At 38.6% G+C, this 16,372-nt stretch overlaps 1 protein-coding gene across 9 annotated transcripts in view; it reads right to left on the minus strand.

The window, feature by feature from the left end:
• Positions 1–7,487: 7,487 nt before the first annotated feature.
• The window catches only part of LGSN (lengsin, lens protein with glutamine synthetase domain), a 61,929-nt gene continuing 53,044 nt past the window's right edge, over positions 7,488–16,372 (minus strand). For all 9 annotated transcript variants that reach the window (XM_048299308.1, XM_048299305.1, XM_048299309.1 and 6 more), the window contains 2 exons: positions 10,726–10,904; positions 7,488–9,076 (listed from right to left, as the gene is read on the minus strand). In XM_048299308.1, the coding sequence (XP_048155265.1) occupies positions 7,877–9,076; positions 10,726–10,904 (1,379 nt within the window). In that variant the 3' untranslated portion in view covers positions 7,488–7,876. The remainder of the gene's footprint in view (positions 9,077–10,725; positions 10,905–16,372) is intronic.

Consider the following 16,372-nt stretch of genomic DNA (forward strand, 5'->3'; position numbering starts at 1 on the left):
CAAGTCATGTTGTGTAGCAGGGGTATGAGGTACCTTCATTTTTCATTGCATACATTCAACATAAAATTTACCTGATCAATGACAGTATAGTGTTTCAGTGCATTTTCACTGTGTCCCTAGTGTTCCATTACATGATATGTCTAACTGTAGTTGTACACCAGTTTTTCTGGCTGCTTTGTTAGTCTGTGTCTTCTGGTCTGTTTCCTTCTGGCATACATTCATTATTGATAGATTTTTTCCATTAAAAATAATGTGATTTAGCTAATTTTTTATCTCCTAAAATACATAAAGTATTTTCCCTTCCTATAAACTCAGCTAAGACCACAGTCTAAGAGTCAGTTCAATGATCACACAGCAACATGAGACCCAGCAAACAAGGAAAATGAGCCATCCTATTATACCTGTAAACACTATGAAGGTACCATGCATCAGGATATACTATCTCAATATATCATAAGTTACCCTTTGGAGTCCCTTATCAAAACAATGCCACTTTCCACAGACATCTCCCTCGTTCTAGTTTCATTCTCTTTAACATTCTGACATATTCCAGACTGTCTAATCTAAATCTTCCTTGATGAAAACCTGCTGTTATGTTCTAACTGCAATGGACAGGAAGAAAAGATATTATTCTGCTCCTTAGCTACATCTTTTACATGCCTGGAAACCATTAGTAAAACCTATAGTCTGTCTCCCCTTTCTGAGCTGCACACAATAATTCAGTTATTCCTAGTAAATAGGTCCTAGCTAGATGTGTTTATTTGCTTAGGTCCCCAGGATTTTCTCCAATAAACCTGAATGTGTTTGAAGTGTGTCACCTCATTATCAAATCCTGAGAAGAATTTAATTGAGCAAAATGATCGGGTTTTTGTTCTTGCAAGCTTACCCTTGTTAATATTTCCTCATCTGCCTCTTCAGTGAAATTGCTGAGCAGGTGAAATGAGCACAACCCAGACTCCTCTCTGAACAAGCAAAAACTGAGGCGCTTCACATCTTTGTCTCAGTGTAGTGTCCTGCATTTACTCTTACTCAAGTACATATTTTTCCCAGAATGTTGTTGGTAACAGCCTTTTTTCTTTTTATCTTGCTCCCTGACACAAGTAGCAAAACCAAAAACAACAACAACAACCAAAACCAAAGTTTAATGGTTTCAAAGACAGTATGCCTGTTTCATTATCTGTGATTAGAGAAAACAATGAACACTAGACTGCAGGACAGATTCCCATTGAATCCTATTTTATATATTCTTCAGTTTTGACAAGTAAATATTTTATATTTATCCATTTCTCTTTTTACTTTTTTTCTTTAAAATTTACTTCATTTCTTGTTCCACTGAAATCTAACACTAAATTCACTAAATCATGTTTGCTACTAGTTTCAGACAAATTGTTTTTATTAATAAACTACTTGTGAAAAATATCACTTATATTTATCTCTCTCTCAGGCATACACTTTCTGTGGAAAAACTCCCACTTCACATTATAAGCAAGACTGGTAATGATGCAAATGCTAAATAGGAAATACAACTTATGGGATATGGAATATTCTTTCATAAGAGCTGATATACCCTAGATGTTAACTATAGTCAGGGCTTCTAACTTTTCTAGAAAAAAGTTATTTCACTACTCTGAATGATATTTATTTAATGACTATTATTGGTATTGATCAAAAAGGCTTAAGTAGCCCAGGAAGTGTTTAGTTACCTGCATTTATGGAACCACAAATTTTTATAATGCCTTTAACATGCTGGCATTGTGAAACCTACCTTCCAGAATGTTAGACAGCTTACGTGTTTATAGAAGTCCTCCTTGTAATTCTTCTGTGTTATGGAATGAAAGCTGGCACAGGAAAACATAGAAAAAGCAGTCATGATGTAGCTCAATGTCAAAAGTACTCCCACTTTGCCAACAAAGATATAAATACACAGTCTGCTTAAAAAGATTTAAAAATGCTTTATTAATATCAGGAATTTCTTATTTCTTTTCTATGCAACCTCTGACTGTAGTCTACAACCAGTAAGTCAGCTTCATAGGGCCCCCCACTTAAATGCCTCTGTGCCAATGTACATAGTGTGGGGAATAAATGAGAAGAGTTAAGGATGTGCACATGCCTGCAGTGCTGTGATTTTATTAGTACCACAGAGACATGGTGGGATGGCTCCTGTGACTCTTTTAGCAGAAATGGTATGGGCTGAATTACATAAAAGAGCATTTGTGTACAAAAGCACCACGAGAAGGACTGCTGGTGGGAAGCTCAACACGACCCTACGCTTGCAGCCCAGAAAACCAAACAGCCAGAAAATCAAAAGCAGCATGGCCAGCAGGCCAGGGGAGGTGATTCTCTCTCTCAAGTCTGCTTTCATGAGACCCCACCTGGAGTGCTCTGGGGCCCCAACATAAGAAGGGTATGAACCTGTTATAGCAAGCCCAGAAGAGGCCATGAAGATGAACAGGAGGCTGGAGCACCTCTCCTGTGAAGACAAGCTGAGAGAGCAGGGGGTGCTCAGCCTGGAGAAGAGAAGGCTCTGGGTAGACCTGACAACAGCCTTCCACTACCTAAAGGAGGCTTACAGGAAGGCTGGAGAGGGACCTTTTACAAGGGCATGTAGTGATAGAGCAAGGGGAAAGGCTTTAGACTGAGAGACGGTAGGTTAGAGTACATACTATGAAGAAATTCTTTACTGTGAGGGTGGTGAGGCACTGGAACAGGTTGTCCAGAGAAGTTGTGGAGGCCCCACCCTGGAAGTGTTCAAGTCCATGTTGAATGGGGCTCCAAGAAAACCTTTTCTAGTGGAAAGTGTCCCTGACTATGGCAAGGGGTTTGGAACTAGATGATTATTAAGATTCCTTTTAACTCAAACCATTTGATGGTTCTATGATTTTATGATCCTGGAAAATCATCAGGAGCTTATGCAAAATTACAGATGCCTTGCTTTTTTATTTTATAACACTGCACATATTTATATTATCTAACTAGCAATGCTCTAGACATTGACCTCAAACCTGTAGAAGAGTGAAGAGTATTTTCAGGCAACACTTGAAGATGAAATGTTAGTGATACAACGGTCAATAATAATTAATTTCAGTTGGGCAGAGTGAAGTAAATATCTTTTTCTTGCGGTCTTTCTAAGGGACATGCATGAAAACTTAGTTGGGGATACATGCAACTTTAAAATTCATAACTGCTCGTGTTGAAATAAATGTTTTAATGCTTTCCCACAGAGTTGGAGTTACTTTATTTTTCACTATATAGAATATATTTAAGAAAAAATATTGAACAATATATTGACAAAAATTTGGGGCACACTAGCTTCAGGCTCCATCTGTGAACTTTCTAATAATAATAAAAAAAAGGGTATTCATTTGCCAGAAACAAGGAATGTTTCAATTTAATGTCACTGTCATCAAGTCATCAAGTCACTGTCTTTTCAGAGTCTATGTCATTGAGGACTACTTAGAAAATACCTGTAGATTTATTTTATTGATTTACCTTATCTTGCTATAACTGTTTATAACTTGTAGAGCACCAGTTCTAGATAGCTGGATTTTTTGTTTGTAAATAATGTCTTTCTATTAATCTAATCAGGTAGTTGGACATATACAGAAAAAGGTTTAGGTCTGATGTTGATAAGAAAACAATATGGATAATATATGTAGTATATATCATAAACTTCATGTTTATTAAATTCAGTTACAGAAGTCCATTATATATTATCTTTTTAAAAGTGAAAGTATACAGTGGCAGTTAATTATAAATCCAAGACAAATGAAAAAATGTCTTATAAAGCCACACCAACAAATAACTGTAAATCTGTATGACTGCTGGGACTAAATATTAAGTATGGTAAGTAAGCTGTCTGAGCAAGGAAATAATTTTTATGTGTGTCTTCTGCCAAAACCTGGGAAAATGTAAGTAACCAGAAAGAGAAGAGAGAGGACAGAGTTCCAGAGCCCCTGAAGTGTTAGGGAAGCAAATTAGAAGAATTTTTTTCAGAATGGGAGGTTCTGCTTAAATGCAAGGCTAGACCTGGCCAATGCAAATTAGCCTGTAGCAAAGAAAAATAGTCCTATATATGCCCCAAAATTGCTCATTCAAAAAATATATCATGTGAGTAAGAGAGAGAATCAAATTCGCCCGCCAACCAAAGACTGAGACAAGGGAATTCATCATGATTCTTTAGATTCTTTATTTCCTCTTGCTACCTGAGTAAAAAATGAGTTCTTTGGAATCATACGAAAAGCTTTAGCATACCAGGTGCTACATTTGAAGTATAGGACTCTGTAGAGGAAGAATGGAATATCCATCAGTAGGCAAGTAGAGCATTTCTGTTCACACCTTTCTAATTCTGCAAGTTGACAGAGGCATTGACTGAATCTTGTTTTTACTCCACTGATGACCAAACTCTTCTACTCACAAATTCCTACACATAGATCAAAATATTGTGACAAGATAAAGAACACCAGAAACTACTGGTAATGTGGAGGTGGTGTATGAAACAAGTGTTATCTTTAATAATAAAGGATGAGAGTAGGAGCAAAAACAAAGAGCAAATCTAAACCCCACCTCCTCCCTTTCCTAAAAGATTATTTTTCTTTATACCAGCTGCCATTTCTAATTTTAGGATTGGGTCTTCCGTCTGTTTTAACCATAATTTGTCAGTCTCTGAATTTGCATCTTCACTCTTTCTTTCTGGTTTTAACTTACTCCTTCTGCTCCTCTCCTCTCAGTCATCTTCTGCATACTTGATAAAATCAGGTTTCCCAGTAAAGTACAGTTTAAACTCTAAATCCTTAGGGTTTTTTGCCCTTTTTTCCACATTTGCCTTTTAACTCTGAATTAACCCAATAACTATCAAAACAGACATCAAATGAGCTAATTTTTTATTGCACAGTGGCCTGACTCTGCTGCCTTTCTATGAATTATTTTGTCTTCAAGTCACCATTTGATTTCTTTTAGTATCTTTATTAACTATAATTCTTGAAAAATCCATTCAGCAGCAGAATTCATGATTTATAGGTTACTATATAATCCCTCTTGTATTTTTTATTTATGTCCATTAAGACACTGATTCCTGCCTCTCAGGTTCTACAGCCTCAGTCCTTTGCCCCTCTCTCTACAATGCTCATTGTTCTAGCTTAGGTTTTAAATCAAACTCAGATTCTTCTTGTTTAGCAACCCATCAGTTACTGAATAGGCTGGGACAAATCCCATAACCATGCTGTGTTGGGGTCCCTCCCCTGCCGTGTAGCCCTGGGAGAGGGGCCCTGAGGGCACAGACATGGGGCTTCCCTGCCCCTGCTCAGCCTCGTTCCCGTTGGTTGGTTTGTGTTCCCTGCGCGGGCAGAAGGACCCTTGGTCCCGTGACTGGAACAGTTCCTGGGCAGAGCTCCGGCCATGCGGCTGGAGAAATAAACATCTCTCTGAAACAGCTACCAAGAATCTGTCTGTCCGTATATATTTCCTTTCCACGGGACTCCTGGTTTGATATATGCGTGTTGCAGTATCCCCACTGCAACAAATGGTGGAGAATTGAGAGCAGAACGATCCCCGATCCCTAAGCGACTGATTTGTGTGAGTAAACCCTGGAAACTTTGGATTCCTCTTCTTGGTTTTGCTTTGCTATTCCGTATCTAAACTATGGAGGAACCGTGGGAAGACTCTTGGCTCTCAGAGCCGCATATGGACATTTATCTTAAACTTAAAATGATTCTTGAACAACGATTTGTAAATTTTAGCTTGATTCAAGCTCAAAAAGAACTGAAACACTTCCTGGCATGGTTGTTTAAGAACTTTTTCTATGTTTCTTGGGATTTAATTCTTACCAAGGGCTTTTGGAAAACCGTTTGGACACAGTTAATACTGGAGTCAAAATATATGCCGATGGAAGAATATTTTCGTGAATATTATTTAGTTACCGAGACTGTTGAGCAATGTCAGCTGTGTCCTGGCGAAGGGAAGCCTGGCGCAGGGACCGTGCGGCCCAGGCCACGTGCACCGAGCGCTCTGCGAGCAGCAGCGAGGCAGTTCCCGCGCGCGGGCGGAGCCACGCGAGCCGCAGTGTCGGCGGCGGAGCGAGGCGCGGCGGGAGCGGCGGGACCCGGCGGTGCCCGCCTGGCCCCGTGCAGCGCGTGGTGGAGCGAGCCCTGGGAACGCCCGGCCGAGAGGGGCGGCGCGCGGGCGGCGGCGGGCGGCAGCGGCGGTGGAACGGAGCCGTGCCCAGCCGAGACGCGCGCTGGAGCAGGGCGCGGGGGGGTCGTCGCTCGGGGGCCCGGCCGAGACGTGGGTGCAGCGCCCGGCAGCGGCAGCGAAGCTGCGACCAGAGGAGGCGACGCACGGAGAACTGAGCGGCGCGGCCCGGCCCGGCCCGCGCAGCCCCAAACGCGACCCCGGGAAGAGCGCGCAGGCATGAGCAGCTCCGACAATTCCAACACGGGAGCGACCGAAAGAGAGAGCAAAGACGCAGCGAGACAGAAAACAGCAGCCACTCGGAAAAAGGAAAAAATCATAGTAACTAAGACCTTAGGGATAGTAAAATGGTATAATGTTAAGCAAAATTATGGTTTTATAACAAGGTGTGACAACCAGCAAGACATATTTGTGCATAGAACTGCTATTAAAAAGAATAACCCTGAAAAATGGATCCCAAGCTTGGGAGATGGAGAGGTGGTGGAATTTAATATTGTACTAGGGAGAAAAGGGTTACAAGCATCGCAGGTCACTGGGCCTGATGGTGTTCCTGTAAAAGGCAGTATATATGCAAAAAATCGTAGTCATGTTAGACAATATCTCCATTGTAAGCCCTCCCTACAGTCTCCCTTTCCTAATCCCACCTTTCCCTTTTACCCTATGTCCTATTACCCCCAGTGTATTCCCAATCCGTTTTTTCACCCATGGTTTCCCTCACAAAACCATGCTTTTGCCAATTGTTTCCCCAAAAATCCCTTTCCAATGCCGAGTGGGGGATGAAAAGGGGGAGGGAAGAAGTTAAACCCTCTCCTGCCTCAGTTTCCCCACAAAGCATGCTCAGAGAATTCTGTCTCCCTTCTGTCAGCCCTAAGATGTTCCAGAGAATCTGTTTGGACATTTAAAGACTCAGGAGGGTGGCTTGTTTTGTTTTGAAACTGTTCTTGTTATGTTTATCCAGTTGTTTTCATTCTCCTTTTATTAAAATAAAACGGGTGAGGTGTTGGGGTCCCTCCCCTGCCGTGTAGCCCTGGGAGAGGGGCCCTGAGGGCACAGACATGGGGCTTCCCTGCCCCTGCTCAGCCTCGTTCCCATTGGTTGGTTTGTGTTCCCTGTGCGGGCAGAAGGACCCTTGGTCCCGTGACTGGAACAGCTCCTGGGCAGAGCTCCGGCCATGCGGCTGGAGAAATAAACATCTCTCTGAAACAGCTACCAAGAATCTGTCTGTCCGTATATATTTCCTTTCCACGGGACTCCTGGTTTGATATATGCGTGTTGCAGTATCCCCACTGCAACAATGCTGAACAAGAAATTCCCTGCCTTCCTCAGTTCTAAACCCCACCCCTCATCACTGTCCCCACTACTCCCACTTTTCTGCATGTTATAGTCCTATGACAGCTGTGTAGTTGCTCTTCATTTCACCTTCTCTTTTCTTCTTTTCACCAGCAGGTCTGCCCAAAAAAACTCCACCTGTTTTTTAAAACCGTGTTAATATTATTTCATGAATATATCAGCTTTTTACTGAAGGCCATGAATGTACATGGACAATAAAGTGTAATTACCATGTACTATACAAAGGAGGGGGGGAAAATCCCAAAGCACTAAAACATTTTTAAATATATGTACTAATTTCAAGAATCTTAACCATTCACTGTATGCATTTACACAGCACCACTACAGAAGAGTGCTCCTTCTAAATAAAATATCCCAGGCATTTATTCCTTTCACTATCCATTTCTTCAGTTTCTAACTCATAATGTTTCATAGCAATAAAGTATCGGATAAAAGTTTCGCCTAATGCTTCCTTAATGCAAGAATCTTTCTCAAGAGCAACCAGAGCATCTTCTAGTTTCAGAGGGATTGATGAATGTTTCAGATCACCAGTGTGATTTTCTTCTTCGAGCATGTCATCATAGCTAAGTCCTCTCTTTACTCCATCTAGACCTGCAGCAATAGTAGCAGCAAGGACCAGGTACGGGTTTGCTGCAGCAGAACTTAATTTATTCTCTATGTAAGTGCCTTTTCCACCATGACATTTGACATTAAAGGCACAGCTGTTATCATTATATGCCCATTTTGCATTTACAGTCTCTTTTGATTCTTTACTGTATTTAGAGTAAGGCTTACGGCAGCTGGTGGTAGGAGCCATCAAGCAGCTGATAGCTGCCGTGTGTGCCAAGAGACCTGATAACCAATTTTTTCCAAGCTCTGAGAGCTCCTCAACTCCATAACCAGCAGAAAACAGATTCTTCTGGCCATTCAGATCCCACAGGCTGTGTGATAGAGCCCCTGAATTGTAGAATCCTGATTCTGAGAAAAAGCTAGCCACATAGTTATACTTCTTAGCCACTTCTTTAAGGCCTGTTCTAAACGTGAAGGCACTGTCAGCAGCATCTAGGCCAAACGCTGGATGAAAAGTGATCTCCATTTGCCCAGGCCCACTGGAAGAAGAAAAGCTTTCAATGTTGGCACCAGCATAATACATTCCTTCAATGAGCTCCTGAATGAAAGTCTGATCATGGTTATTTAGTATCGTGGCTGCAGGAAAGGATATTGTCTTTGAGTTTACAACCTCAGTAATGCCATAAATACAAAATTCATAAGTGAATGCAGACTGCAAAGAAAAGCCATTGTCCTGAAGCTGGCTCAGCTGTTTCTTGGCAATGTGCCTTGGGGAGGTCATTAGTGGGGTGCCCAACACAGTGAAGGAATCACATATCACTCTCGCAGTCTGCTCAGTCCAGGGTAGTATTCGAAATGTTGATAAATCAGGGTTCAGGATTATGTCACAATTGAAATTGGTTGCATTTATGTAATCTAGTTCATTATCTTTAGGATTCAGCGTCAGTTCAAGGTAACTTCTGGGCATGGCAACACCATGAATTGCTTTCTCCTAAACACAGAGCAGAATGACATATTACCAAATCAGAAAAGAGCTCAGTGGTATTTTTATGTATATAAAATATATTAAATTCAGATTCCCAGGTAGAATGACAACATTTTCATAAAGAACACTAAAATGCAATGATCACTGACATGAAGGGTAAGAGACAGTTATTGTGTCCTTATAAAGCAGAACAACTTTCTGCAAGATTGGTATGAAAACTATGGCATCAATTACCACAATGATCATTTTTTAACTTTCCATAAGGAACTAAAAAAATGTTCAACACTTTTCTTGCATGGTCTTTAGACATTTATGGGTATCACCAGTTAGGTGCAAATTTTGCAAGTCAAACTTTTATCTGTAGTTAGTCTATTTAGCTTCCACCCTCTGGCCATTTTGTTTACATAGATGCAAGTGACCACAAAAGACTCATATTGATACAGTTCAGGCTGTAACTTCACTTTGAATGCCATAACATGCACCTCACTGTTTTTCAGATGCAACATTTAGCAGAAAAATCTCACTTTCTGGACTTCAAAAGTTTGGGGTAAATGCAGGGAAGCACTTCCAGGTGAGAAAAACTCATAAATATACTTTCTTCTCCATTTGAATAGAAAGCTGCAGCTGATGAAAATGAAATGCAGGTAAGACCCCAAGGAAGGATCATCTACCTTCAATCAAGCACCTTTACAACTTACCTTATGACCAAGTATTTTTCTGATGAAAGCTGCAATTAGGCCAAGTTCCACCAAGTGAAATTTGGCTCCGGTTTACATCTTACCTTTATTCTTCTAAGCGAAAAGGTTGCCATTTGTGTCAGCAGAGGAGACAGAACAAACCTAGAAAGGGGCAAGCTCAGAGCTGGAAAAAACCCAATTTTGCATATCCAGATGACAAACTGCATATGGTAGCTTCTCTTAATATGAATGAATGAATGAATGAATGAATGAATGAATGAAGTCTGTCTTCTCTTAAGCAGGTGGCAGTAAACGGTATCAGTATGTGTGACACCCAAACCAAAACTGCACACTCTGGTGAACTCTGTTCCAAGACGTCTAAGCTGTCCATTTGGCACTGAAAAAGGTGTCAAAGGTGACTACCCTATAGCAGTACTTCTCCCTTCTCTGACCCTGCTACCTAATTTATCCTGCTTCCTAATGTGATTTTTATTTCCTGAATCATTACTGTGGCAAATATTGCTGTTAAGTCATCTTGCAACTCAGTGATATTTTCCTATGTGATTGATAACTATAAAATTTCTCATAACTAAAATGAACTTATCTTCAGTCATTTTATTTCTTTCAATGTTTACTCCTTTCTTTTTTTGCAATTTAGAGATGTTCAGCAAACTAAAATTTTTATAATGTATTGAATCTGAAAAGATATTTCTGAGGGAAGAGATGATTAGAACATCAAAAACTGAAATTTTTAGCTTTATCTAATTAGATTACTATTTGGAGGAAAAGAGGAATAAATGATTGGAATGATGAAAGAAGTCTAGATCCTTCAGGAACATGAGCAAGGGGAGGAGGAAGATAATTTGTTCTAAGCTGGAGTTGCTGCCTGCACGATGGAGAAAATATAATTTAAGGATGGGGATGAAAATACATAAAGGTTAAAAGGAAAACACATAAAATGGAAACAAAAAAACTTACGTGAAAAAATCGAGAAGGAACATTCTTTGATCTTGACACACCATGGAGGTCTATTGATTCAAATCTGACAAACTGCACGTTGTCCCTGGCCATCTGCTGCTTAATAAATTCAATATGAGAGAATAGGTGAAGGAGAGTTGGGTTTCCAAGGCCGTTTACATCAGGGTCTCTGTTGAATGCTAGAAGTGAAGAGGAATGTTCACATCAAACAAAATGAAGAAAGCTGGAATACGGCTCTTCTCCTAAAAAGTGCAAAAGTGGGAAATTGTGGCATAGAGTGTAAAAACAGAAATGAGAAAAAGATATGGAACATGAAAGAGATTTTTAAATAAACACATGTATTTTTCCCTGACATCCTGTATAAAATCTCTTATTTTTTGGAATGGTCTGTAATTTAAACTTTTTTCCAAGTTAAGAAGAGAACATGTGGTAAAACCAGGAGTTTATGAGGTTTGTTGAGTGTTTTTAGGAGCAAAAGTAGTAACTGGATACCTATTTCCCATGGAAAACTGACAGAATACAGGTGCTGTTTCTTCTATGACTTTGTAAAGTGCGTTGATACGGAAACATGATGAAAAGGGCACTTGTCTCCTACTAAACCTTTCTTGAGGCCTCTTGAGGAGGATTGCAGTCTCCTCCAGTACAGGCAGTGACTTTCAAGGGAAGTTTATGCATTTATGCATTTGCTGTTATGGAGTTATCTTCTTAACTGTATTGCAGAAGCTGTAGGGCTCTATAAACTTCTTGACATGAAGGTGATAACACCTGAATATAACTTCTATAATGGAACAGAGAGATGGGCAAAGTAACTTCCTTTCACCAACCTCTTGATCTCTCAGCCTGCTTTCTTTTTGGTATCTAACTATTGTTTTTACTCAAGTTAAACTACACAAGGCATTAACTTCCACTTAGTACAATAAACTAAGCAGACCAAGAGTAAAATTTTATATTAACATGCAATAAACTGTGAAAAATATATTTCTTTTTGCATTTCTGGGAGAAAAGTCCTCCATTCTTCCTGAGCATGTGGTCAGATGAATTTTTGCAGGTATTTCAAAACCACAGCGGAAGATCACCAACAGCAACCATTCACCACCAGCCTTCAAGTGGAAGTTTAAAGCTTCATGCTGAGGTACTCTGAAGGTTGGTGGGGGCAATCCTCATCTCTCTGGTAGCAAATTACCCAAACTAGAACAGGTCTCCTCTAGCAGTAGCCAGTAGGTACAAACACATCTTTTTAACCTCTCCTTTGGGGCAAGCAGGACTGCCAGTTGTGGGGCTGTAAGAAGGCTCACAAGCTGGCCCAGTACAAGGCTATCAGATTATTCCCTGAGAAGGCCACAGATTCAGTTGTAGTCATAGATGTCTCAGAATCCTTGACTATTGCTGGATATTACTGGATCCTCCAGCTTCAGACGGCAAGGAGGATCCTTTAGGACAGACAAGTAAGAAAAAGTTAGTAACTGTGCTCTCTGAGGTATGGCAGCTGAAAGTACAGAACAAAATTCAAGTAAATAGGAGAACAGAGTAAAAATTGAATAGACAAATCTAGAAAGCAATTCTGTCATATCTACTTCTCATGACATCTTTCCCTTTGGTCTGTTTCAGCTCTAAGCTCCTTATGGAAACAGTTTTTTTTCCAAAAGTCTTCTATAAACACTGGGGCAATATGTCCTTTAAAAGATGAATATTAAATAAGGAAGCCTGGTTTAGATGTTTTGTGTAACACTCACTCTGTTACAGGTGCTGCCAAAACACAATAGCAAGCAGGGAGGACTGGTCTTGTCTTGCTTATGCCAGCAAGTAAGTTATTTGAATACCACTTCAGTCATCCTGTAATGTTGTTTTATAGCATAGATGTTTGCTGGCATTTACCAGATTCGACCTCTTCATGAACATGACATTTATTTAGAAGTTTAATAACAGGTATAAAATGTGACTGTTCAGTAGAGTAACAGAACTTTAAAAGATTCTGAAAATCTTCCAAATTTTATATTAAGAGAAGTTTTTTTTCAACTCCAGGGACAGAAATCTGAGGCTTTTACCTTTAAAGCAGTGATCAATGCCTTATTCCATACAAGTTTCATTTCCTCTGCAAAGATGGTAGACATTTCCTGTCAACCACCTGTCACACTGAGATTTTTATGTCTTTGTGTTATTCAAAGTGAAGCTTGGCTGACAATCATTGACATCAGTCAGCTTTTGATGTAAATCTTGCAAGAATTTCTTAAAATGTCCTGAAATGTCATCTGTTAAATTTCCATCTACTGAACAAATATTTTTCAGGTAAAAACATACAACTCATGAAAAAACTGTAACTTTAATTCTGATCATATTAATTCTTTAAAACAGTATTCCTAAGAGATATAGATTATATAAATCAGTATCTAAGAAAAACACAAATGTTACAGGAATTCATATTAATGCTGCATAAATTCATTTAAAAAATAAAGCTACAAATATACTTAAACATCTGCCAATATCAGGTAATTTTCTAAATTTTATATATATGTGTTGTCTTTGAGCTAAAGGTATTTGAATAAATATATAATTACATGATGTGAACAAACATTAACAGAAAATTCATAAACAGAAAATGTTTCTAAAGAAGATTAAGACAGAAAATATTAATAACTAAAGAAGCAAGAAATTGTCTTCTGCAGTTGGATCTTTTATGATCAAAGATATATCTTGTTAAATTATGAGACTAAATTATACATATTGGTCTAGTATTAGATTAAAATTAATCTATATGCCAGTGTAGACACCCTGCTAGTCAAAAGACACTTATTCATTTACAAGAGCCTTTTCCCAAAATCTTTTAGAATCAACAGAAACAGTCATGTAGCCTTCACATACTTTTTAGAGTTCATCTTTTATATCATTTGCAGATTAGCTTTCTCATTGAAATAATGTTTCTGTAAATTGTATGATAGATAAAAATGTCACCCTGACTTAATATCTCTGATTGATTTTGGGAATATGAGAGGGGATTTGTTTCTGAAGTAATAATTACTGAATAACTAATGACTATTCACTTTTCTACAGCACAGGACCCAAAATATATTTTCTTTGGAGCCACTCAAACTGCATCCATGATGCCAATAATTATTTAAGTTTGGAAAGGCATAGGAGGGAACTGAGTACTCTGTCTTTACTCACTTCATATAATCATTATCCAGAGCATTAGTTACTGTAGGTAAAATAGCTAATAAATAAGTATTTGACAGGCCTTGCTGATTTAGAATCACAGTCTAAAAGTTTTACATTCTTCTGAGGCAGGATTCTGTTCATGAGTAAAACTTTTTCTCTAGGTTTCTGAGCCTCTAGGAAGAGGGGCATCTGCCTTTTCATTTCAGAAAAATCTTCTTAAAGAAACATGTAAATTCAACAAGATGCTCAGATTTTTGTTCAGATTTTCATTTTAAAAAAAAAATAAAAATCCAGACTGGTCATCTTTCTTTAAGCAGATCATTAAATATCTATATCAGTTTGGCAGGACACAGAAAAGAACCTAATGTTGGTTTGTCTATGGTTCTGTCTGCATTTCCCATTTAAGTTACCATTGAGAAACAATTGGTAATATTCCTGTTTCTACTGTAATTAGTACAAAATACCTACAAACTGTCTTCACATATTTAAAACATATTAATCACACAATGAACTAAAAATATTACCAATAATAATGATAACAATTACTATTATTATTATTACTATTATTATTTATAGAAGAGTGGCATCTTTCTTAGATTATTAATATCGAAATCACCCAGATTGCTAAGAGCAGCTAGGGCAAATAGTTGACATCAGCTTTCCCTTTTCAGCAACAGGAAAGTGCCAAAACAGAAGAAAGTGCACGTCCCAGATCAATCTTGTTTTCAACTTGTTCAAAGGAACCCTTTCCCGTGATCCCTTAATAAACCACATCACAACTAAAGTACAGTGTCTCGGGCCTAGAAGAGGTGACTGTGTTAGAAATCCAGCACAGGGTGCTCTGAAGATCTATACTGACCCCCTTTATAAAAACAGATACCTTGTGTTGATGATACTCACTAGTGAAGAGTCCCACAGGGTAATCACACAACTACACTTCTAAATCCTATGGAAATTCCTGTCAGCACTAATTTGAACATGTCTGTCCTTCCTTACAATACTCTGGTTTTTATATTTAAGGACAGTCAGTTTACTTGCTTTGCACAGCATGTTATTTACTGTTCTCACTTTTGTCTTCAAACGTTAACCACCTTTATTTCTCAAACCTTATATGACAGCTTTTCCTATGCCAGATATCATTCTTACTGCTACTTTTCTATTCCCATCTGGTTTTTTGACATGGTAAGTAGACATGAGTTGCATTTGAATGCATTATTGATGTGAATAGTGACCAGAAGCGTCTTCAGTTGAAAAAATATGCAATTTCAATTTCTTTCTCACCTAAAAAAAAAGCTTTGCCAAAACTGTTTACTCATTTGATTTCTGCAGTCAAGTACATAAAAAGTTATTTCCTACGTTGTATTTTTACTCACCTATAAGACTCGTAACAGGGGCATAACTATGTAAGCATACTAGAAACTCCCAAAGGATAGGAGACAGTTAAAATATTTCCCTGATCTGTTTGACAATGAAACTTGCAATGTGTTTTCCATTCATTTCTTTTTCTCATGACAGTCTGCTTTCTTTTCTAAACTTAATTGCAAAGCAGGCTTTTTACCAGCATGACCGTGGAGAAACTCAGGTTTTTCTTGAGTTCTATAGCTAATTTAGAGACTGACATAGAGCTTCAATCAGTCATGAATTATTCTTTCCAAACTGGATGACAACAACATGACACAGCTTCTCAGACAAGATACATCTTCAAGAGTCAAATGCAAAGTAAGTTTTTATCTCTCAATAAATGAAAGATAAATAAATAACCTATATTTTTGTACATTCCAGGATATTTTATAAAAATGGCTCTTCTCTAGTGATGAGAAAATTATCACAGTTGTAGAAAATTTAGAGGATTTGAAAACAAAATATGCAGGTGTCTGAAAGAAATTTAAGTTGTGTAATACCCAATAGTACTACCTAACAGATAATCCTAAATAAGATGAAACTACAGTGGCCTATCTTTCTTCAAAATCAAACAGAAAATTTGGATTTATGGAAGGAATCACTGATCAAAGTTGCGTGAAGCAAGGCATACGCTATTGCAAACTAGGAAGCCCCCTCTGGTCTAAAAATATTTGTCCTATTTTAAAAAAATCAACTGAGAGTCATAGAACAGTTTGGGTTAAAAGGAATCTTAGAGATCATGTAGTTCCAATGCCCATGCCATGAGCAAGGACACCTTCCACTAGACCAGGTTGCTCAAATCTCCATCCAGCCTGGCTTTGAACACTTCCAGGATGGAAGAGATCACTATGCTAAATGGGAAGCAAGGTTATTTAGGGAAGAGATTTTGTACAGTATTGAAGGTAAGGACTAAACTTTTCATGAATATACTGTAGAAGGAGAGGCAGCTGGCAGACATAAAAAGCAGAGAATACATTTCCCTTACATTAGGTCCAATCTAACTGTTTTTGCAACCTATAACTATTACTATAAAAAAAGTAAGGATCTCCAGTGGGTGGGAATTATGGTCAGAATACACACATCTTTCTCACAC

The sequence above is a fragment of the Corvus hawaiiensis genome, chromosome 3 (genome assembly GCF_020740725.1).
Source record: "Corvus hawaiiensis isolate bCorHaw1 chromosome 3, bCorHaw1.pri.cur, whole genome shotgun sequence".
Classification (NCBI taxonomy): Eukaryota; Metazoa; Chordata; class Aves; order Passeriformes; family Corvidae; genus Corvus; species Corvus hawaiiensis.